Genomic DNA, 23976 nt, shown 5'->3' with positions numbered 1-23976 from the left:
CTGACAAGCAATGTCAGCAGAGAAGCTAATTTCCCTTAATAACCATATGATTATGTTAACAACAGAAAAATAGAGGCATGTAAACCATGTAGAGATTTAAGACAACCAAAACACCCCTTGGACATGTCAAACACTTTCAAATTTTAAATCACCATACTGATGTTACACTTTGCCTTAAGGCCAAGCATAAGAAGGAAGTATAACTCCTTGGCCCTGCAGTTCGATTCCTGGGGAGATTCTCTGAATAAAATATTCCTTCCTTCCTCTCGTCTTCCATAGTCAACACGAAGAAAGATTCTGAATCTGCTCCTGTCAAAGGTGGTACCATGACTGATTTGGGTAAGGGATATTTTATTTATTTTGTAGTCTTCCTTGTACTGCAAGAGCAAGAGCATGCTCTTATTCTTTGATAGACTAATATTTATGCAATAGGAAGATTAGATTCCTTCTCCCCCTCCAAACGATCAGTTGTGAACAGGTGTCATCTTACATCCTCTGATACGAACTACCTATAAGATGACAAAATCAGTCCAGCTTCCTTTAAGCTGTCAGAGCAGAAACACAGATTTGCTTGATATGATACTGTATTTCTGGGATTAGTTTCAGTGAGAATTTGCAACTCTTGGTTGATAATGTGGAAAAGCTGGGTATTTAGCACAGGTCCTTTTGTCTATAACTTTTCTAAATACATTTCTGACCCGCCTTTCTATTTGCAGTTTATAGTTCAAAGGAACTTAGAGCACTTAAAAATAACAAAACAAAACACAAGAATAAAGCAAGGCAGTTAAAAGCAAGGCAAAATCAAAATCAGATCAACTAAATATAGGAAACGAGAGCCATTTTGGCATAGCGTTATAGGCAGCAGGCTATTCCTGCCTTAAGTATGGTACTAGCATAGGAAGAAGGCAAGATCAAACAACTTCCCAAAATGTTGGTAAGAATAATTGCATGGGCTGCACATGAATCCAGTATTAATCATTAAGTATTTCTTGAGTGTTAGATTGAATGAACGAGAAGTGTTGAAGTGCTGTACTATGTTTTGTGTGTGTTCCTTGCTGGGCTGTAGATTCATTTAAAATTTACTGTTATGTGGGAGAATAACAGATGTTGGAACATTTATTTGGGACAGACTGTCTTCTGCATTTTTAAGCCAGGCAAAACAAATTCTTAAGGGGGCAGTCACTCTACTTCTTTCAAACACGTTGAGGGGGAGTATGTCTGGAATCATACCAGCAGACTGTGCTGCAAATTAAAAAAAAAGTTGGAATGATAAATCTGTATAATTTCAGGAAACCATCAGCGTATATAAGGAAGCCATGGGCTTTTTGGCAAGAATCTAGAAAATCACCTGTTAATTGTTTAAGCCTAAAAGAGCTTGAGACTTGTTTTTCTCAATATCAGCCTCCCAAGTGACACATTAAACTTGAAAAGGTCTACAAGAAGGATGTAGAAACAGATTTTAAGGAACGTAGCTCTCATTTGTGTTACTGGGCAGCCTTCTTCAATCATTCGTACATAAATGTCACGGGGGGAATGCTGATGTATGCCCGTTCAGATGTTTTTATTCTTTTACCTTTGCTAAATACGGCTTCATTCTTGGCAATTCTCCAGATAGCTGTGGAAGAACAAATGGATAATGTAGAGTCATGATGGCGAACCTATGGCACGCGTGCCCTCTCTGCTGGCACGCACGCCCTCGCCCCAGGTCAGACCTCCGTGGCGTTTCTTTCGTGAGCTTCTGTTTCCTTGCAAACGACAAAACAGAAGCTCATAAAAGAAAAAGATCTTACCTCTTGCCGTGCTGCCACGCCTGCGCGCGTTTCACGCATGCACACACACCTTTCACTTTGGAGACACGCGCACACGCAGTTTGGGCACTCAACTCTAAAAGGTTGCAGAGGTTTCTATTTCTGATTTGGGGTGCTTGCTCTTGTTTTCTAGATGAACCAGAGGATGAGAACATGGAGGCAGCAGGCAAGGTAAATCAGATGCTGCATTCTCTCTATTGCCTCTTGTTATACCTTAAAGAACAGCCCTACTCTTCATGCAGGGGCAGGTTGGGAAGGATAAACTGGTGCTAAGGGAACAAAAATGACCATGTACAGGTAGTCCTTGAGTTGCAACGCTAATTGGGACAGGAATTTCCATCTCAGTGAAGTGGTCAGAAAGCACAATGCCACATGATCGCATTTCTTAGTGATGGAAATCCAATTTCATTGGTCATTAGGAAAGGACCCACCCCAATCCAAGCCATTCCTGGCTTGGTCCCTCCCAGCCTTGAGCCTCAGAAAGGTAAGGGGCTGCTTCTTCTGTCTCCTTTTCAACACCCCCCTCCCCCCACTTGTCTCTCCCTTTATCTTTGCCCTTTTGGCCACCCTGCAGAGCATCACTCCGCAGCAGCAGCAGCAGCTGTGGTTGAAATGGAGCCCTAGGACCTTCAGCAGTCCCAGCTGGTTATCACCATCCCCAGGCCTCTACTTCAACCCCAGTGCTGCCACAGCCAAGAAGCATCACCTCCGCTCTATTCCCTGGACAGCCACCTTAGCACCATAGTGCATAGCTCCAGCCACCCTGCTGTGCCTAGCTGACATCTTTCCTCTCCCTGCTGAGAGGGCTCACTGCTGGCTGCACCAGGCCTGCTTCCCCCAGGCTACCCGTGCCATTCTCCAAGCAACACCCTACTGTTCTCTAAGCAGTGCATGCTGTTCTCGTGAGATTTCAGGAAATTTCTGAGGCCTTCCAAAGCCATCGCAAAAACAGCACGTGCGATCTGGAGGAGAGTGGGTGCGGCTTTCTCATTAGGCTCCAAAAGGCCTCAGAAACTTTTCAGAGGGCTTTCCAATGCATCCTGACAATGGTGCACGCTATTTGGAGCATGGTGCGGAGTGGCATCAGGAAGAAAGCCTGGCACGGCCAGCCGCGAGACAGAGACAGTGAAGGTCCGCTTGGGATGGCTGCGATGGCTGGGACTTTGCATTGGGGTGCCTGGCAGAGATGGAGGGCAACAGGGTGAGAGAGTGGAAGCATTCCTGCGCTTGTAAGTGTGGGTGGGCTGCCCAGTGCCTGGATTTTGATCACCCGACTGCAGGACCATTGCAACCGCTGTAACTTTGAGAATGAATATCATTTATTCAGTGCTGCTGTAATTTTGAAGGGTCGCTGAACAAATGATCATTAAATAAGGACTTTCTGTAATCCGTAAAAGATGATTCAACTTTTGCTAGGTCGTCTTCTACTCTTCCTTCCCCCCCTCTAGCTCTGTACGCTCCTCTCCTCTCTGTTTTTCTTGGTTTGATCACAATAGAAGTGACCTCAGTCCAGTTATATACCCATGCCTCATCATATTATCAATCATTCCCTTGGAGATCTGCAACACCAACCCATAATAACCTTTGTCTCTTTGTGCGCTCATAAGATTTCTTCTCACAATGAGATTTCTATCTCATTGCTTAGCATTTTTTTTCTTCCTGTACGCCAGCCTCCCATCATTTCTCGAGCTGTGTTTGTAATGTATTGGAATTAAGACTTACACGGAGAGTTTCGGGTTTGGATTTCTGTGTGGATGAGTTGTTCCAAGATCCCAGCTCCTCCGATTAAAAATTGAAGAGGAGGAGCCCCAGTCATAAGAACGTCACAAGCATGCCCATCGCCTACTGAAGAGAATTCTGGTTTCAGGATGAAGAGGAGAATAATGCTGGGAACAAAGGAGAGCAGACCAAGAACACTGACCTGCATGAAGACAATGTGACCGAGCAGACCCATCACATTATCATCCCCAGTTATGCAGCCTGGTTTGACTACAACAGGTGCTGGAGTGTGAGCTTTTTGTCCCTGAGTTCCTCCAGCCTCCCCGCCTGTTCTTAATATTTTTTGTGTGTTTCTTCCACAGTGTCCATGCCATTGAGAGGAGAGCCCTTCCTGAGTTTTTCAACGGCAAGAACAAGTCAAAGACGCCAGAAATGTAAGAATGCTCTTATGCGCTCTGGTATCTCTACCAGAATAGGAAATGTTGCAGCATCTTTCTTCTGCCAGGGTGAGAGCCCGAGTCTTCTGACCCAGGCTTCCCCAAAAAAGCACGAAGCAGAGTCCTGGTCCTGACAAAACCCCTTTTATTAAACGAATGTGAATCCCTCTCCTTCACATTCAGCAAAGGCCTGGAAAACAGTCTTTCAAAGGTGAAGTTATGACCACAGACTTTATCTAGCTTGGGAAGCTGCCATGTAAATATTTTCCAAATGCAGTGCTGTGCAAGGAAAGACTTGGTACAAAGTCTCTGAGATTCACGGACAGATCTTCACACTCCTGAAATGAACTAAGGAACGAATGAATGGTTTCCTGCAAAAGTCCACTCCCCTTTCGCTCCTCTTTTATTTTCCTATGGGAGGGGCCATTCACCCTCCACCTATGACTTTACTCCCAAGTCTACCCTGATTTCTGAGTTGTCCTATTCTTCTGGCAGCTCTGTGCATATGCGCACTGGGAACAGGCTCCAGAGGTTCCTCTGCTTCACTGCAGTCTAGCTCCAAAGGCAGCTGAGAACTGCCAGATGGCCTTGGCCCCATCTCTGCCTTCGATGCAGAGCCCTCGTCCGAGCCTTCCCCAGCCTCTAGAACTGGCCCATTCTCCCCCGCAACCTCCTCACTGTCCAACTCTGCTGCCACACCTGCTGGCTGCTGACACTGAGGACGTTTTATACCAGGGGTGGCGAACACGCGGCTCACGAGCCGCATGCGGCTCCCGGCCAAAATAAATGAGGCTCTTTGCCTCTTATCATTATTTAGTATACTGTGGCTCGGATCGCACGCTCCCTTTCGGAAGCTGGGGAGGTCCTTTGCAGGCAGCTAGAACGGGCCGCCTGCAAAGGACTTCCCCAGACTTGCTTTGAGGAGCACGGGGCGACTGAGGCTAGTTGTGAAGCCCCAAAGCCCCCACCGCCACCGGAAGAACTGCTGCCACCTCTTCCTCATCCTCCTCTAACAAGCAGCACTGCCGGATTTGCTGCCCGGCGCTGCGGCTGAGATGAAGCCGCCAAAGCTCCAGCCGGCATCTCCGCGCGTGGCAGCGGCGCCTCCCCTCCGCTCGGAGCAGCTGAGCTCAGTCAGCGCTGGGTTACCCCTGCCCCCTCCTCCTCCTCCGCCGTGCTTTTGAGGAGCCATGAGGCTGCAGGAGCCAGTAGGAAGGCGGGGGGGGGGGAGCAGGGGAAAAAAAGCCTCATGGCTCCTCAAAAGCACGGAGGAGGGGGAGGGGGCAGAGGTAACCCAGCGCTGAGCTCAGGAGCAAATCTGGTGATTCTGTTGGAGGAGGAGGAGGAGGAGGTAGCAGCAGTTATTCTGGTGGCAACTCGTACTCGTCGGCATCTTCAGCAGAAGCCCTGCCCACAATGAAGAAATCAAAGATGGAGCAGATCCACGCAGATGACGTCGCTGCAACATGACTGGAGGAGGAATTCTGGGAGTTGAAGTCCACAAGTGTTAAAGCTGTCAGGTTTGAAGACCCCTGGGGGTTTTTTTCCCTAAAGGGTTAGGGGTGCAAGGGTCTTGTAACTTGACAGCTTTAAGAGTTGCGTGCTTCAAATGCCATAGTTTCTGAGCCAACATTTTGGTTGCTAAGCAGGAGCGTTGTTAAGTGATACTGATATTATATAACACTTTGAATTAAGCGGGTACCTTGAAGAAACATAACTTTGAGTTTCAAATAATACTGATTTCGTTGTTGTCAAAGGTGACATCTGTGAAAAAAATTCAGGTGCTCAGGCATGAAAATGTGCCGCTCAAACACTATACTTTTCTGCTCACATCGGAAAAAAATTAGAGGGAACATTGCTTCCGGGTCTGTTTTGGCAGGTCACTGCGTGGTGTGGCTCTCTGACTCTCACAGTTTAAAATTTTGGCTCTTTTTGTCGAACTTGTTCGCCACCCCTGTTTTATACCTTCAATGTTGTAGGAGTTCATTCAGATAGGAAAGGTTCTGCATTGGTTTTTAGAGGCGTCTAGTAAGAGGACTAATGGAACTAATCATGTGGGAAGACTTCTACAAAGTGAAATGACTTGACTTCTGTTTTCTTTTTTGTTTGTTTAATACTCCAGCTACTTGGCTTACCGCAATTTCATGATTGACACATACCGGCTCAATCCTCAGGAATACCTGACTTCTACTGCATGTCGTCGGAACCTGGCTGGTGACGTCTGTGCCATCATGAGGTATGTTAGCTGAGCGTACAGAATCCCAGTAATAGTTTGCAGCACTCCACTTTTGTGTGACGCTCTGGCACATGCAGCTGGATTTTTGATTTTATGTGTTAATGATCACTTTGCCGTGAAATGGGCTAAATATGATTTCCTGATCTACCGAGAAAGAAATCGTGGACGGTGCGTCATCTTCAGCTTAACACAATCCTCATTCTTAATGTGACCTAAAATAATTCAGAAGATTTTAAAAATTAAAATTCAATTGAAACCATTGAGACCTAAGACTGAGGGATAAGCAAAAAGAAAAAGAAAAACCATGGAACTTTGTTTTTATATATGATTATTGTAGCAAAGCTACTTATATGCTGGAAAGTAGAAAAGTTCAGTCATGCCCACAAGGCATTGTGGGGATTTGGAGGAATGGTTGGAGAAGATGAACTTGCAGAGACGGCTAAATTAATTTCTTTGCTTAGAGAGAAAACTATATATTTACGGATGCCTGGAAACCCCTTCTTGATGTTCTTGCATAAAATGGAAAAAAATACACTTACGATTTGTGGTTTTGATATGAAAATAACAACAGCAGAAAAGAGTGAGCTTTTTTGTAATCATAGAATAAGAGATAATTTTGTAATTGTACTTATATTTCCTATAAAGGAAGCGGGGAAAAAATTTCCCCTTTTTTTCTATCGTTCTGCACTTGCTTCTCTTGTTTCTGCTGTTTTTATTCGTGTTAATTTGTTTTAATTTTTTGTTCTTTGTAAGATTTGTAATAAAACTTTATTTTTTTAAAAAAAAATGTTGTTAGATGGCTGACGAACAGAGTTTAATCTTAATCCATAGCTCTTTTGTCACAGATTTGATTAGAGCTAAAGTTTCCTTTTTTTTTGTTTTCCTTGGTTGCAGAGTCCATGCCTTCTTAGAACAATGGGGACTCATCAACTACCAAGTAGATGCTGAGAGTCGACCAACGCCGATGGGACCACCACCTACTTCTCATTTCCATGTCCTGGCTGACACTCCTTCAGGACTGGTGCCACTGCAGCCCAAAACACCCCAGGTAGTACCCAGCCACCTGGAGAAGAAATTTAAATGCACGTCGTTTTTTAAAATTTATCTGTATTTTTAGAATTTCCTTAGCTATAATTAAGAACAAATGGCCTGCAAAGCATGTTAAAAGAAATATATAGACCTCCGCTGAGAATATATCGACATTTAAAACATCTGATAAAAATAAACCAGAAGCTATATATTAAACGAGAAAAACCAAAGGGGAAAAAATCCTTCAGAAAAACAAATGTCTAAAAGTTTCTAAGGAAGTATCCGAAGGAATTTTCCATCCTAGAGGAAATCACGTGTTTGTGCATGCTGGACATCTTAATAACGTTGCTTTCCCCGATTAAAATATTAATATAAATGGGAGAGGGCAACAGGACAGAATTTTGCTTACGCTTCAGGGTCGTCAGAGTGATAGCGATACCAAGACTGGACGAAAGGGCAAAGAGATTGAAGATCTTGTCACAGAGACAGTGAAAGGGAAACCGGAGCTGGTAAGAGAATTCCCAGCGGAGGCTGGTGTTTGTGTGAGTCCAGAGAGGAATGACACCTGGATACTTTTCCTCTGGAAAACTGTGGAACTCCGTGCAGCCAGTAACCGAGCCAGGTCAATCTGCTGAATTTTTAAGAATGAGCAGGAATGGAATTGTCCCATCTCTCTCTCCCTTTGTAGTTTGTTGCCTGTAATTCCCTGATAGGCTGCCCCGCTGTATGTTCATTGTTGCAAACCCAGGAAGACTTGTAATGGGTCACTGAAGACCCAAATAAGAGAGATGGTGTCACAGATGAAATGCTAGCAATCCCAACGTGTCTGGGTGGGCCTAAGATCGACATATTACGCCGTGCTGTAGCTTGGCCCCACCAAATGAGAGCTAGAGGTGGATGCCTGCTTGTTCTCCTTATAGGTGGTAGTGATCTTTCAAATAGCACTTCAGAGGTCTTGAGAGTCGGGCTTTCTTTACATCACATGAAGCTTGTTCATCTCTCTTCAAAGCAAACCACAGCTTCCCAGCAGATGTTAAACTTCCCAGACAAGAGCAAGGAGAAGCCACCGGATATGCAAAACTTTGGACTCCGCACCGACATGTACACCAAGAAGAATGTTCCTTCTAAGGTAAAAGAGGAAAGGCAGTGGGTGTTCTCACACCTCTGTCCAGGGACAGGTCAGTTCTAACGCACAAGTCTCTTCCTACAGAGCAAAGCTGCTGCCAGCGCTACTCGCGAGTGGACAGAACAGGAGACCCTGTTGCTGCTAGAGGTGAGCGAATGGAAGCCCATTCCCAAATTGCCCATTAAAATGTGCTTCTGGCAACTGCTCCTAAGCTTTCTCTAAGCTCTCCTTCTTTTCTTCATTTTGTTTCCATATCTTCAGTTTGTTTTCATTCTTGGCAGCTAAAGTATATTGGGCATTGACTTCTTATTTTCTTGGGTGGAAATGGTCATTTAAAAATTTGATGAGTAAACTGATACATTTTTGTTCTCTCTAGGCGTTGCACTTATCTTGGGATGATGATATTTTAGTTCTCTTATTTCTTTTATGGGTTTATCCCAGGAGTCTCCAAACTCGGCACTTTTAAGTCTTAGCTATGCTGGCTGGGGAATTCTGGGAGTTGAAGTCCACAAGTCTTAAAGTTGCCAGGTTTGGAGGCCTCTGGTTCATTCCATGACTTTCAGAAGATTTAAAGACATTGCATGTAAAGGAGAAAGCCTGAATTGTTCAAAAATGACATACAAATAAAATGTCTTAGGATCCTTTTATTATTACACAGAAATTGAGATGATGTGAGGACAGAAGCAAGTGATGGTGAAATTTAAAATTATTCCAACATATTTAAACCCAGAATGTGGAACTACTTTTTCTTTCAGTGCCATATTAGGACCCATACATCATATCCCCAGGAAAATGAATCCTAATAATTGGTGGCTTAAAAATAGTTAATGAAATTATTTTCCAGTTGTGGGTTTAATAATGTTCTTTTGTTATGTTGCAAAGTAACAATATGATAACAACTTTGGAACTTTCTGGGAATGGATTCTGCCCTGGAACCTAGAGTGATAATATACTTCTGATTCAAACCACAGCTGCAAATTGAGAAAGGGGCCTGGTTCAGTGGAGAGAATGTTAAACATGGAAAAAGTATAGTTCCAGGACTGCTTTTTCCCCAAACCCTGGAAAGTTACTACAAGTAGTCCTTGACTTACGACCACAATTGAGCCAAAAATTTTATTTTAAGTGAGACATTTGTTAAGTGAGTTTTGCCCCATTTTATGACATTTCTTGCCACAGTTGTTAAGTGAATCACTGCAGTTGATAAGTTAGTAACCTGGTTGTTAAGTGAACTGGCTTCCCCCATTGACTTCATTTGTCAGAAGGTCGCAAAAGGTGATCACATGACCCCAGGATACCGCAGCCGTCATGAATATGAAACACTTGCCAAGCATCTGAATTTTGATCATGTGACCATGGGGATGCTGCAACTATGTTGCAACTATGAAAAGCGGCATAAGTCACCTTTTTCAGTGCCATTGTCACTTTGAACAATCACTAAATGAACTGTAAGTCGAGGACAACATGTACTGTGTTTCCCCGAAAATAAGGCAGGGACTTATTTTCTTTTGACCCCTGAAATAAGCGCTTGGCCTTATTTGCGGGGAGGTCTTATTATTTTTGAGGTGCAGGAGGTGGTGAGCGTGGTCACCTCAGGGCTGCTGCTGTGTTGCATTATTTTCGGGGAGGGCTTATTTTACTGCATGCGCTCAAAAGCCCGATTGGGCTTATTATCCAAGGAGGTCTTATTTTCAGGGAAACAGGGTAGTAATCTTTGTAGACAGTATTAAGTTAGGTGGGCCAATACCAATTGTTTCCTTTATTCTTACAATTACTCACACCAGGATCAGAATCCATTATTTGAAGTGACTTTGAAAAATACACTTTTCGTTGTATGGTTAGAGAGGCATAGTTGAGGTTGTGTGGTATAAAAACAAGTAGTACTCAATTTACAACAGTTCATAATGAATCTGCCACTACTACAGGAATGTTTCTCACTCTAGCCATTTTTGCCCGCTGCCTCTGTGACAACTGTAAAGAGAGAAGTTAACCATTTCTTAACTTTCAGTTAGAGTTCCAGGATGCTAGGGGGGAGCAGAATGAGATAAGCTAATTAAACACAAGCCACCATTTCCGATTTTGTTCAAAGTTCTTTGTCTTAATCGCAACCTCAGGAATGGTCCATGTTCAGGCATCACGTTGAACACATTCAGTTTGGAGGGACAGTGGACATTTTCATTTTCAGTGACTCTTTTTCCCCGCAAGAATTTAAACGCGGGAAGGATTTGTGCTTAAATAATTAGCTAGGTCAGATCATTTGAGATATTGTGTAATTGTGCGCAAGTGGCTTTTTTGTGTCTCCCAACACACACAAAAACGTAGGAATCAAGCACTCAGGTTCCAGAAGGGTCTCTGAAGAGTTACTCCCCTGCAATCTGTACTCTGGTGTTCCCGCTCACGGCGCCTGTTCTTTGTTCATATCCAAACTGCCACCATTTCTGTGAATTGCATTTTAGGCCCTGGAGATGTACAAGGATGACTGGAACAAAGTGTCCGAGCATGTTGGCAGTCGTACTCAGGACGAATGCATTCTGCACTTCCTGCGCCTTCCCATTGAAGACCCTTACTTGGAGGATTCTGAAGCCTCCCTTGGACCCCTGGCCTACCAACCGATTCCCTTCAGCCAGTCGGGCAACCCTGTTATGAGCACAGTGGCCTTCCTGGCTTCGGTTGTGGATCCCCGCGTGGCATCTGCAGCAGCCAAGTCAGCCTTAGGTAATGAATGAGGGCATCCAAAAGCAACCTGTGCTTGGAGAAGGAAAGGCTATTAAACTCAGGATGGGGCGGGATTGTGGGGGTTGTAGGGCACTTATAAAAACATCCTTAAGGATAAAACGCCAAATGAGTTGCGGTGGCGCAGTGGTGAGAGTTCAGTACTGCAGGCTACTTCTGCTGACTGTTTGGTGCCTGCAGTTTGGCAGTTCAAATCTCACCGGCTCAAGGTTGACTCAGCCTCCCATCCTTCTGAAGTTGGTAAAATGAGAACCCAGATTGTTGGGGGCAAGATGCTGACTCTGTAAACCGCTTAGAGAGGGCTGGAAAGCACTGGAAAGCGGTATATAAATCTAAGTGCCATTGCTATTGCTATATCGTTATCCAACAAAACTCCATGAAATTCTGTCCAGCCTGTATTTTCTAATACTTGACAATATAAGGGGATTTGAAGGTTGTTTTTTTTAATTGATTATGTGCCATCAAGTAATTGTTAACTCTTAGATGATTTTTGTTCATGAAGATTAGAACGAGAAGCCCTGGAGTTTTAAGACGGAACACTGAGGTTTTTAGGATATTGTGTTCTGAGTCAGCTTCCTGGAAACTATTAAGAAGAAAAGGGTGAACAGGTGTTAATATACTGTTAAGTGTCAGATTATGGTGTTTAGATACTGGGAGTTTCAGTCCAAATCACACTTATTTATTTGGTTTAGTTTTAGTATAGTAGAATTGAGTTGATCTAAATCATGATCAGGAGTTTCCTTGTTTTATTGTGTAATATCTTTCCTTTCCTTGCATTCCAGGAGTACGTTTTTCAAGCCTCTTGTTTGATAAAAGCCTTTCTCTGAACCCAAGATACTATACTCCATTTTTAAAATTTTTATTTCCCTTTGTTTCGTTTCATTTTGTTATTTTAATTATTGCATTTTACTTTATTGTCTTTTATCTTATTTCTATTGAGTAATTTTAACCTGTTGTGACTCAAATCCAGTACAACCATATTCTTCAGAAGTTTCTTTTTTTAATTTCTGGGCTTTTTGCAGCATGTTGAAATATTGTTCATAAATATTACATGCTAATATTTTCAGTGTACATGGGTGCTCAAAGCCAAATATATGAAACAGCACAGTGTGTGTGTGTGTGTGCATGCGCTCTAGTCCCAAATGTGTACAAGTCCTGAGATCTAGAAGAGGTGCCCATTGGCACCCAGGACCTGGTATTCTGAGTACTTTAAAAATATGCTATTTGCTGCTGCATCTGAACTCCTGGGTCTCCAATTATTTCTTCTTACTCCAGAGTTCCTTGTAATCTACTATTGCTGCCTTGGCCATTTCCTACTAAATGGGAGTGGCTTGACAAAACTCCCTATTTGTTTTATACTTCCATGGCCCCTTTCCCCTCCTACATTTGTTTTGCAATGCTTGTATTTTTCCATTGGAATTAATTCAAGGCTGCCTTTTGCAGAGGAATTCTCCAAGATGAAGGAAGAGGTGCCTACAGCCCTGGTAGAAGCTCATGTTCGCAAAGTGGAGGAAGCCGCTAAGATGACAGGCAAGGCAGACCCAGCCTTTGGTCTGGAGAGCAGCGGAATTGCAGGGACCACGTCCGATGAACTGGAGAGAATAGGTGAGGGGGGCGAGCGGGGCGCCTTCCGCGCTTCAACCCGTGAAGCGCCCTCGTTGGACCTCGCCCAGTATGCGGTGGGGACTAAGAAGGGGGCCGAGACGCAAGAGAACAGAGCTGGCCTGGCTTCCGGCCTGGAGCTCACGCTCAATCGCCTGGCACATGGTAAGGGATTCCCCTCGTCGTTTCATCTAACCCTCACCCTGTCAAACTGGGCATATCAGGGGCAGAATATGGAGGGAGAAGGCTTTTGTAGGCAATTCAGGGTGTGAAGGTATAGATTCTGAGGCACTCCTTCCTGACAGGCTTTGGTTTTTGATAGAGGGGAGGGGAGGCAGAGGCCAGCATTGAAATGTTTTCCTCTTCAAGGAGCATAACTGTAGTCCTACCTTGGCCTTCAGGGCCAGCAGTTATGAAAAGAGCTAAGTCAGGCCGTATTCTAAGGAGCCTCTTTGTTTTTTGTGGGGGGGGGAAAGTTAAATATTCCTAGCTTTCCCACAGCTCCTAGAAATCCTTCCGGGATCCCTTCATCATTGCAGCTTTGAATTTGTGTAGGGTGTGGGTGGGAGGCTTCTATAGAGATCCTAACAGTAGTTTCTTTTCTGCTGTCCCATTTTTCCACCTTTCCTTCAGAAGAGAACTGCCCAGAGGAAAACCGGTCAGAACCTCAACCGTCTGAAGAGAAGAAAGAGTTGAAGGTACACGAGGGCATGAGAAAAAACACAAAGAATTACAGGGCCAATTCAAGCAAGTTTTATGAGCCATAAAAATATATCAAGCGCTCCATGGCTTAGGCCCAGGGTACCTGCGAGACCACCTACTGCCACCAGTAGCCTCCCACCGTCCAGTACAATCCCACAGAGTTGGCCTCCTCAGGGTGCCGTCGGCCAGGCAGTGTCGGCTGGTGACCCCCAGGGGGAGAGCCTTCTCTGTGGGAGCGCCTTCCCTCTGGAATGAGCTGCCCCCGGAGCTTCGCATAATCCCTGACCTCCGGTCCTTCCGACGCGCCCTAAAAAGTTGGCTTTTCCAGCAAGCCGGCCTGGCCTGTTAATGTTAATTTTAATTTATTTTAAATGTACTGTTTCTTTTTGGAATTGGGTTTAATCTTTTTTTAACTTTTGTGATGTGTGTTTTTAATGTTGTACGCCGCCCTGAGTCCTTTGGAGAAGGGCGGCATATAAATCCAAATAAATCTAAACCTAAACCTAAGAAAGAGGAAAACTAAAAGAATCCTCTGGGGTTTGCGTAGGATCGGATTATTGTGTCGTCTGGGGGCCAATTTTTATTTTATTTATAAAATGTTCATTTGATTGACCTTTCAGTTCAAAACTCCCCGGTCGTGTTGTCCAAGCCACTGGAGCAATTATTACAGATTTTCTTCTCTGTTTTACAGACGTTTCTAATTCCAGTGCATGAGGCGAATAACCCTCTTATTGTGGCAGCAGGCCTGTTCTAGAAAGGAGTAGGAATCTTTTAGCGGGAGTGAGAGTTTTCTGAATTGAGCCTTTCTGTTAATGCAGGAACAAAGGGAAGGAGTTCTCGAGGAAGAAGCTAAGGAGAAACTTGGAGAGATGCCTAGGAAGGAGGAGGATAAAAGCAAGGAGGCTGACGGTGAAAAAGAAATGGACAAGAGTGATGGGGACACTTTGGGTAAGTATCACTTTCCAGGAAATGAGAAGAAAAAGAGTCCAAGTTCAGTTGGTGGGAAGTGGCCCTGAGTAATGAAGCCTCATCCAGAAACATTTTCTCTTCAGTGCAATAAAGCAGATCATATAAACTTACATTTGGAACACGTAAGAGCTCTGTCAATAAATCTCAAGATGCTGTAAACGGTTGCATTGATCACTGTGAAGCATCCATGAATAGAGAATGGGCTAGCAAGGCAATGTTTTGCTTCTCACAGCTTATTAATTTGCCACCTTTCTCTCTCTGCTGCCATGTCGTTGGTGTCCAAATATGCAATGCTGAGCTCTGGGCCCTGGAAGATCATCTCCCTTGCTTGTTAGATCATTGTCCTTTCCCATAAAACATTTCTCTCCTGCACAGCTGATGGAGAAAAGGAAAAAGAGCCAAAGGATGGCCAGGAAGAGGGACCCAAGGACCTTGTGGAGGCCGAGAGCGAGCGGAAGACCAAGGTGGAGAGGGACATTGGTGAAGGTAACCTCTCCACTGCAGCAGCTGCTGCTTTGGCTGCTGCAGCAGTAAAGGCGAAGGTGAGTTGCTGGGGAAGGGCTGGGCTCTGCTCTCTGGGTAGGCCAGGCCACTGCAGCTTATAGCAATTGGAGCCCTAAGCCTGTTTAAAAAAAAAAAAAACTGCTGCCCCTCACAGCCTCAGATTTTCACTGGCTATATCAAAATAACAGACTAAGTATCCTACCCCATAATGTTTCTGTTAGTATGTTGGACTCCAGGATGAATGGGGTAGCCTACACGTCTGTGTAAATAAATAGTATTTCCAATAATTGATGGCTGATAAATAAAACAGTGGCTGGATATTCTGTGAATCTTAAGGCATGTCCTAGACTTTCCTCTCTGACTTTTGGAGGGCAGAGTAGAGGAGGTTCTGTGGCATAGGGGGCTCTGTCAGACCTCAAAGACGCCCTTTTTATTTTGGCAGCATTTGGCAGCAGTAGAGGAACGTAAGATCAAGTCGCTCGTTGCCTTGCTGGTGGAGACCCAGATGAAGAAGCTTGAGATCAAATTGAGGCACTTTGAAGAGCTGGAGACCATCATGGATCGGGAGCGCGAGGCAGTGAGTACAGCTGCATCCCCTTAACATTTGTTTTGCTTCCTCTGAGCGTTGCTTCTGTGCATGGATAAAAGATTACTACTGTTACTACTACTTAAGAGTATTGCTCCTATATTAATATACAATATTAATGCTACTATATTACTGCTGTTGCTGTTAATTTCCTACTTGAAGCTGGAATAACTAGTTGGTAGTGTAGTGATCATAAGAAAGGCTGAGGGCCAAAGAATTGAGGACTTTGAACTCTGGTGCTGGAAAAGACCCCTACGAGTCCCTTGGATTACAAGGCGATCAAACCGGTCAGTCCTAGAGGAGGTCAACCCTGACTGCTCTTTAGAAGGCCAGATCCAGAAGATGAAACTCAAATACTTTGGCCACCTAATGAGAAGGAAGGACTCCCTGGAGAAGAGCCTCCTAATGCTGGAAAAGATTGAGGGCAAAAGAAGAAGGGGACGACAGAGAATGAGGTGGCTGGATGGAGTCACCAAAGCAGTCGGTGTGAGTTTAAATGGACTCCAGAGGATGGTAGAGGACAGGAAGGCCTGGGGGAACATTGTCCATGGGGTCGCAATGGGTTGGACACAACTTTGCGACTAACAACAAAGTGTAGTGACCATTTGTTTTTGCAATCTGACTGGCTGACAGTTATGGTTCTTATCTGGAAGGATCCATTTTATGGATCTTGAAAATAGCCAACTGGCTATGTTGCAAATATTGAGAAGACTGGATAGTGGGCTTGCTTTGAAAGGAGAGGACATGATGAGATCTCTTCTGTGGGACGGACAGGTTTCTTTGTTTATATTTCATATTTAGGAACTGCCCATCTCCCTCAGAGAGCAACCGAGTGGTGTGCAAATGGTTTACTCATTCTAAACTATTTAGAGGGGCACTAAAACTCAAAACCCTAAATTTGAATTGCACCCAAAAACATTAATGCATCTGAAATGTTATATACTCTCTTAAACCCTCTTAAAGCTCAACCAGCTGTCTTTTCAACCCAATAAAGCTTCCAAAAGGTCTTTAAGCATAGTCCCATATAGATGGCATTAGTAATTACCTTGGAAAGTGTGCGTGGTCCAGAAATAGTAGCAGCTGTTAAATCAACCTAAACCAGAGAAATATGCCCTGTCTACATTGCTCATTTGTTCTACATATCATAATGCTGGATGAAAGAACACCCTGAAGTTACGGATTTGCTGCTTCAGAGGGAGTCTAGATCCAGGGATTTGGGGTGGGATTCAATGTGGAATTGGATACCTGTTTGAGTCCAGATGTGCTTTATCCCCCCTAAACCAGGAGAATATCCAATTTCTAGGTTTGATTTCAGTTTCTAAATCTTCACTTCATCTTCACTGAGAATGCCCTCTGGCTAGGTCTGGCAAAGTGTCTGCAAATTGCTGACAATTAAACTCTTTAGTGATCTCTCCCAGTGGTTTCCTTTAGCCATTAAATAATATGAAGGACAAAGTAGATCACTGAGGAATTTTATAGTATAAGCTTCCTCCAGTTTCACTATCTGGGAGCTGTTTTTTCAGGTTTCCTGTGGTGTATTTGATCAGCTCTGCATCTCCATGTGTGTCAGACAGGATAGCATGATATTAAAACTGTTAAGAAGTTCAGCAACATCAATGGGATATATTTAGAGCCTCGTCAGGAGAGTGATCAACGCCACTCAGTGATGCGCTGAATCGGAAATCTGATTTTCTGAATCCATTTATAAATTGTTGGAGCGATCATGATATCATCATTTGATCACTTTAAACAACAAAAGAGAGAGAGGTGATTCTATTTGGCAGTTAACTAGCACTTTCAATCTTCAGGGACTTCTGTATAAGCTTCAAAATCCACACAGTTGGTAGAGAAAGCAGAAAAAGAAGGGGGGATCACAATAATATGGCAATGTCCTCTTCTTCTGTGATAAGCAGCTCTCCTTCCCCACAGTTTATTCACTTGTGATTTGAATACAGGTAATCATTTCTGCCTCCCAAGCTGAGGACATATCTTGTCCTACACACACAAGACAAAAAAAGGGATTATCTGCTACCCAAGCCAGAATCCAATTCCCTTTTTCAAAACAATGCACCCCTTCTGCTTGCACACTGTAGACCAGGTCTGCCAAACTCACGGCCCATGGGCCGGATACGTCACGGGCTGGCCACGGCCACGCCTGGTTTAGCGAAGGGGGGAAAAGTCACGATTCCCCTGGTGTAGACAGTGCAATTATGCAGGCCTTTTGAGCTTAAAATTCCTCCAGGTGATCCTGTGCTTTATGCAAGAATACGCCCAACCTAGTCGGGATAAGAATATGGGGTCAGATAGTGACCGGAGAAAACAGATGCATGACTCTTTGCTGCTGGTTTCCTTCTAGCTGGAGTACCAGAGGCAGCAGCTTCTGGCTGATCGTCAGGCCTTCCATATGGAGCAGTTGAAGTATGCCGAAATGCGTGCTCGCCAGCAGCATTTTCAGCAAATGCACCAGCAGCAGCAGCAGCAACAGCAGCCGCCACCGCCGCCAGCGCTGTCTGTGGGATCACAGCCCCTTCCTTCTTCAGGAGCTCCTCTGGCACCTGCTGCTCACTCCATGCCCATCTCCCAAACACCTGTTCCAGCTGCCAGCACAGTAGGCCCGTCCAGCACTATGGCTCAAGCTGAACAGATGGGGCAGTCTGTGTCAGTTCAGCCACAGCCAGCAACTGGCGCTCAGACTGCTCCAAGTCAAACTGGACAGCCTCCCGCAGCATCCCATGGTAAGCGAGGGTGAGGCTTTGCTCCATTCTCTGTGGGCAAAGTACGATGGTCTCAAAGGCTCCAGCGCAGCAATTAAACCCCAGTATTGTGTTCTTGCAGTTCCAGATTCATTCCCTCATTTTCCAGATTGGAAACGTAAGACCCATTTGCTAAGACAGTCCAAATGGATCGTACTGGGGTGGATACATTAATTTCATGGAGTAAATGGATGAAAGCAGCTTCAAATGTTTATAGGAAAAGAGGATGGCAAATGGAATATAGCACTGTAATTTTGGATTAATCGCTAAGGTATATTTATTAGAACAGGTTCCAGAGCTGGGATCAACTTGAGAGGTGCCACAAAACAAATTTTGATTTTCTGTCTAGGTTTCTACTAACAATACAGACACTAGTAGAGCAGGTTTCGATTTCAAATCAGAAAAGTTTGGGTTAGGTGGGTATCCTGACCACCGTGTTATACATTTTGAAATTAATATGAATGATGAAGGGTTAATTCATAGCTGATTGAAATGGCTTTTTGGAGTCACCTTCAAATTTCCTGCTTCCAAGATAAAGGCAAATACTATTTTTTTTTAAAAAAGAATTATTTGTTAGATGCTAGTGTGAAGCAACATTTGACCAGATCAGATTTTCATTTCTTCAGTAATAGACTAATTGGGCCTGAGTTGCAGATTAAAAAGTATCTTTAAAATGAGAAAGTAACCATTTATATTGTGTGGCTCCTTGTAAAACCAGCGAGTTTTATTTCTTGGGAGAACTTTCTGTTTTTTTCTAAATGACAGTACTCATAATCTGGGGAGAATAATCTTAATGAAAGTTAGGATGTTTTCCTGCCCATCAGATATTCAGTTTCTTGAGGATCATACATTTGGCTCTGAAGCATCTGGTAGGGTTCCCAAATTAGGATGCACTTGGGGTTGATTAGTCTGTGCCTCTAAGACAGGGGTGTCAAATCTGGTCTGTGGGGCCACCCTGGAAACAAGGACCAGCCTGTGGTGCCTCTGCCAGTGAAAACGGAATTCAGGAGGGCTGCACGCGGTCTCCCCAAGCTCCGTTTTCGCTGGCAGAGGACTGCAGGAGGCCATCGCGACTGAAAACTGAGTCTTGATGAGTGATGTCGAGCTGGCCCATCCTGGCCATACACGCCCTGGCCACGCCTACCCTGGCCATGCATGCTACCCCATGTCAATCACAACCCTGATGTGGCCCTCAATGAAATCGAGTTTGACATCCCTGCTCTAAGATATCTGGCTGTATTCTTGGGTCCCCAAAGCAGTGCAATGTTGAAATCCCAGTTGGATGATCATCTGTTATGTCACTTCTTTGCTTGCTTGCATATAGTTAGCAGACTCAATGCATTCTCTCTCTTTGTCTCTTCTGAAGCCCAGCCTCCGTACCCCAGCCAACAACAATCAACCCAGATTCTCCCGGGGGCGGTCCCAGCAAGCGTTCACCCTGCCATGGCTGGTAATATCCCCTCAGCTCTGCCTTTTGGAATGCCTGCCTCCATCCCATTTAGCATGGCTAGTAACGTAACAGACTCCATCGGCATTAACTTCCCTGCTAACCCGCCCATCCATCCAGTGCATGGTAACCTTGCGTGCAGCATGGCTAATCCGCCCATCATCAACGTCTCTAGCGCCCTGCATCCTTCTGCCACCCCTCTGCCTCACGGTTCTGCGGCTGCCCAGAGCCCGGCTATTGTGGCAGCAATGCAGGGCAACCTTCTTCCAAATGCTGGTCTTGGATCAGGTGAGAATGGGCCCAGAGATGGTGGTGGGATGGGAGAGGGAGAGAGATTACACTCTGCACTTGAGTCATAATGGGACCTTTTGACTGGGGTTTCGTAAGCTGGGCGAATCCAGTCATGGCGTTTTGCAAACAATATTGCGTGACTTGGGATATCCAGTTGTGGTTTATCACTACCCGTTGGAGTTTGTCAGGAAACTGGGATTAAATTGATCGGGATCATAATTTGACATTGAAGACTCCAAAGGACTAGGACAAGTTGATGGTCTTGAGATGGCTTCAACATTGAAAGTTTCCCAACCTAGAAGATTCTTAAGGCCAAAGGAATATTTGCACTTTGTAAGTGGATGGTGTATGGGTATTCCTCCCCCACTCCTCACCCCCACATGGAGATGATATCCACTCTGGGAGAATGTCTGCTATAAAGGGATCCTTACTGCATAATTGTGTACTAGAAGTAATTTGGGTTTGACCTTAAAAAAAAAAAAAAGAGCTCCCAAGCTCACATCCCTTCCTTGGATCTGAAAGGCTGAGCAACCTTTTTGTATCTGGGGTCTACAAAGGGTAGTGTTGGGTAGATCAGCTGAGAAGGTAGAACTAAAATTTTGGACTAGGTTCTTTTTTTAAGGAGGTTGGGGTAATTGGTTATGGAATGGAAAAACCAACGAGTCTCCTAAGTACCTAAAATGGGAAGAATTAACCTAATCATATTGGTTTGAATGGTTTTTTGGGGGAGGAGTTGGTAGTCAGGCCTTAAGCATCCATCAGCCTAATCCTCTCCAACATTGCCAGGTGCCGATAATGGTTAGGATACTGAGACGGCTGCATGCTACCTGTAGACCCTCCAGCCCTGCGAGTTAAATTAGAGCAGCTTAAAAGCAGCTGCTGGACAGTACAAGCTAGTTGGTTGTTATTGCTGTTCAGTCTTTCCAGTAAAGCAAAGTGTTAAAAAGCCTTATGATTGCTGCACAAAGACCAATGATGACAGCAAGGGCCGAGTTGTATGTAACGGTACTATTTCTGCTCAGTGTCATTGCAAAAGCCTTCTGTAATTTATCCTCTCTTTCTCCCCTTGCCCCAGATCAAGGACCTTCACTGCCACCGGATTCTATCACTCCCAGCCCCAGCACAGCTACGCCTGTCCCACCCTCACAGTGAGAAGCTATGAGCTATTCTTGTGGATGCCTCTTGGATGGGCCCTCTCACCTTTCCAGGACAGGAAACCCCAAATCGTGTTAAACATGGATTCTGTTTGGGTGGGTTTTTAAACGGTTCAGAACAGCGATCCAAGGAGGAAGAGAATTCGGCTCCACTGGTTTCCATTCCCCTGTGTGTCTCAGCTCCGTCTCCCGTTTCCTTTTTTTTTTTTTTTTTGTATCTAGTCATACCAAGACTTTTTATTTAAGGAGTTTCTAATTGGTGGGGGAGGGGGGCAAGAATCTATCTCCAGAACAGACAGCCACTACTATTTATAGAAGGCTTTGATTTTAAACCTGTTGAAAGGGGAGTGTAACTCCTTGTATGTGTCTCTCGCTCTTTTTTAAAAAAAAACAATAAAGAAAAATATAATAAATACCTTCCATCTCTTAGCAGGAAATCTGCAATCTCTTTTGGGTTGGGAGATAAGGTGGCATGCTACAGGGCAGATCAGTGGTGAGTTCCTACTGGTTCGGCCCAGTTCAGCTTAACTGGTAGTGGTATGGCGGCCTGGGCCACTGGACCGGCAGCGACCCAGACCTACCACATCCCCGAATCGGTCCCCCGGTCGCCACCGTCGTCATTTTGTTTTTTAGTTCTGCGCATGCGCAGAACAATTTTAATTTAACTGCACATGTATGCGCGTAAAATACACAAGGGAACTGGCAGTAAAGAAAGCCGGAAGCCACCCCTGGGGCAGATGGTATTGCCATGCGCTAACTCTTCAGTAGGGCTTTCTGAAGCTTTTTTTTTTTTTTAGCTTGAAAAAAAATGAATTGCAGTTTAGCACTCCAGAAGAACACAGCTGACTCGGGGTTTAGCACAGCCTTCTCAAGGGTTTCTCATAGCCTGCCTTTGAAGCAAAATCCATGAGGCCATGTGACATGCCCCAGGGATTAGGAATCATTGGCTTCTGTTCAGTCTCTGATGTGAAGAAAGCTACTCAGGATGTGTAAATACAGATAGTCCTCATTCAATCATTGCCTCAGTTAGCCACAAGCACAATGGTAATAAACTGTAAAATCATTATTTGACTAAAGTGCATACAATTCTGTACCTGACAACAACACCTGCCAAACTGAGTAACGCTGGCATTGCTATATGAGAGAACTCTTATCTAAATGCGAGGGCAGCAACTAACAATATTGGTAGCCTCTTGCTCTCTTCCTGCTCTCTTTCTGTCCTGTGGTTCACTTAGCAACTGTTTCGCCACAATAGATTGGGGGAGTGCCTGCTCTTGTGTTACCAGGAGCAGCTGGACAAGTATTTTCCTATCAAAATGGCCACCATTTTGGAACACACACACACACACGGCCAATTTCCAGCCTCTGCTTCACGCATTTTTGTTGGCGACGGCTGTCTGCGCCACTCGGCTCCTAGGAGGATTGCTGCCGGGTGGTGTGTGGCTGTTGTCTGGGTCGCCAGCACCGCCACTACCACCCAAGTCTGTAAACTTTATTTCCGGGTGGCCGCATTGTTTTGGTCACCGCATGGTCATTCCTCAGATCCTCCCCCTCTCCACCGGATATTGCCGCACAGCCTCCGCCTTCTTCAGCGGCGCCAATGAGGCGCAGAGTGACCCCACTGCTGCCGAGGCTGATTTGGACCCACGCGGCTGTATTTCTTCTCTGCAGCGTGCTTGGGGCTGTGTTCCCAGCAACAGCACCTTTCTCCCTTGACTCCCGTGGCAGAGCTCCAACCAGCTAATTCATCTGGTTCTCACCATGCCTACCACTGCATCGGAGCAGGCATGGGCCTTCAGGACACAGTAGCTCTGGCCTGCCTGGGATCAATACCAGGGGCAAGGTCAAAGGGAAGAGCAGGATGGCAGGCAAGGGCAAGGCCTCATGGGAAGCCGCCCCAAAGGCCCAGCGCCAGGGCAGATCTGGCCTTCAGGAGGAGGGAGTCCCCTCTTCCGCTAATCACCCAGGCCCCTTGCAGGTGCTGGAAGAGGAGGGCGAGGACCTAGATTGGTCCCCTGACAACTCAGTGGTGGGCCCCAGCTCTCCAGACCATTCCTTTCGGTCAGAGCCAGGCTCCCCTCCAGCATCTCCTCCCAGGCTTTCGGGCCCAGAGCCTTCTCCCCCCTCCCCCTCGGATTAGACATTGCTCCAGGGAGGCTAGGGGCATAGTGTTTTCTTCTGAAGCGCAGGAGGTGATGGCACGTGTAGGGTTATCCATTACTAGGCTAAGGTTTCAGTAAAGAAACCTGATAAATCTGATGAGTGTTGAAAGGGGCATTTGAGGTCAACTCCTTGTCTAATGCAGAAATTTCAAATTAAAAGTATTCCCAGGAGATACGTATCCAGTCTTTGCTTGAATGTGTTGAATGAATGAAGCCAACTATTTATCTGGGCCATTGGTTCCACTATCAAACTCTTTTTACAAGTAGGATATATACTTTTTTCATCTATGGAAAAACATTTGTCTTTGCCACAGCTAGATTTTTGAGATTGCAAGCGGTGAGCCTGATTATCTGACAACATGATTAAGGGAGGCAAGACTTTATGATGGGGGTAATGGGACGGGGCACCCAATGAAAACTTCTTTCCTTAGGCAATGTGATTTGAGCCTTCGAAGTTTCCTTTTTATTATTTAACACAGAGGTGGTATTCTACCGGTTCGGACCAGTTCACCTGAACAGGTAGCGGAAATCACGGGTGGCCCCCACCCATTCACCCTGGCTCTATGGCATCCCATTTAGGTCCTTTTTTCACGAAAAGCACATGTACGGAAGGCTGTGCACATGCACGGAGGTGGCGCATGTGAGCGAAGGGAGCACACACTCACATTTGTGAACTGGTAGGGAAGGTGAGTCAATACCACCCTTGGTTTAACACACCTAT

General features: G+C 45.1%; 1 protein-coding gene across 7 annotated transcripts in view; it reads left to right on the top strand.

Moving 5' to 3' along the window:
• Positions 1-21522, top strand: part of SMARCC2 (SWI/SNF related BAF chromatin remodeling complex subunit C2) — a 37348-nt gene extending 15826 nt beyond the window's left edge. The window contains exons 12-29 of one of the 7 annotated variants that reach the window (XM_081938937.1): positions 280-339; positions 1942-1979; positions 3676-3806; positions 3890-3961; positions 6087-6200; positions 7095-7248; positions 7646-7738; positions 8239-8358; positions 8440-8502; positions 10809-11067; positions 12529-12690; positions 13324-13385; positions 14208-14337; positions 14734-14900; positions 15305-15439; positions 17805-18183; positions 19568-19936; positions 21015-21522. In XM_081938937.1, coding sequence (XP_081795063.1) covers positions 280-339; positions 1942-1979; positions 3676-3806; positions 3890-3961; positions 6087-6200; positions 7095-7248; positions 7646-7738; positions 8239-8358; positions 8440-8502; positions 10809-11067; positions 12529-12690; positions 13324-13385; positions 14208-14337; positions 14734-14900; positions 15305-15439; positions 17805-18183; positions 19568-19936; positions 21015-21091 — 2585 coding nt within the window. In that variant the 3' untranslated portion in view covers positions 21092-21522. Of the gene's footprint in view, positions 1-279; positions 340-1941; positions 1980-3675; positions 3807-3889; positions 3962-6086; positions 6201-7094; positions 7249-7645; positions 7739-8238; positions 8359-8439; positions 8503-10808; positions 11068-12528; positions 12853-13320; positions 13386-14207; positions 14338-14733; positions 14901-15304; positions 15440-17804; positions 18184-19567; positions 19937-21014 lie in introns of all 7 variants that reach the window. The other 6 variants (XM_081938936.1, XM_081938934.1, XM_081938933.1 and 3 more) reach the window with 6 other exon arrangements.
• Positions 21523-23976: the final 2454 nt, after the last annotated feature.

The sequence above is a fragment of the Natrix helvetica genome (genome assembly GCF_964273705.1).
Source record: "Natrix helvetica genome assembly, chromosome: 1".
NCBI lineage: Eukaryota > Metazoa > Chordata > Lepidosauria > Squamata > Natricidae > Natrix > Natrix helvetica.
Note: the sequence above shows the minus strand (reverse complement) of the source record. Positions and strands in the feature narration are given on the sequence as shown.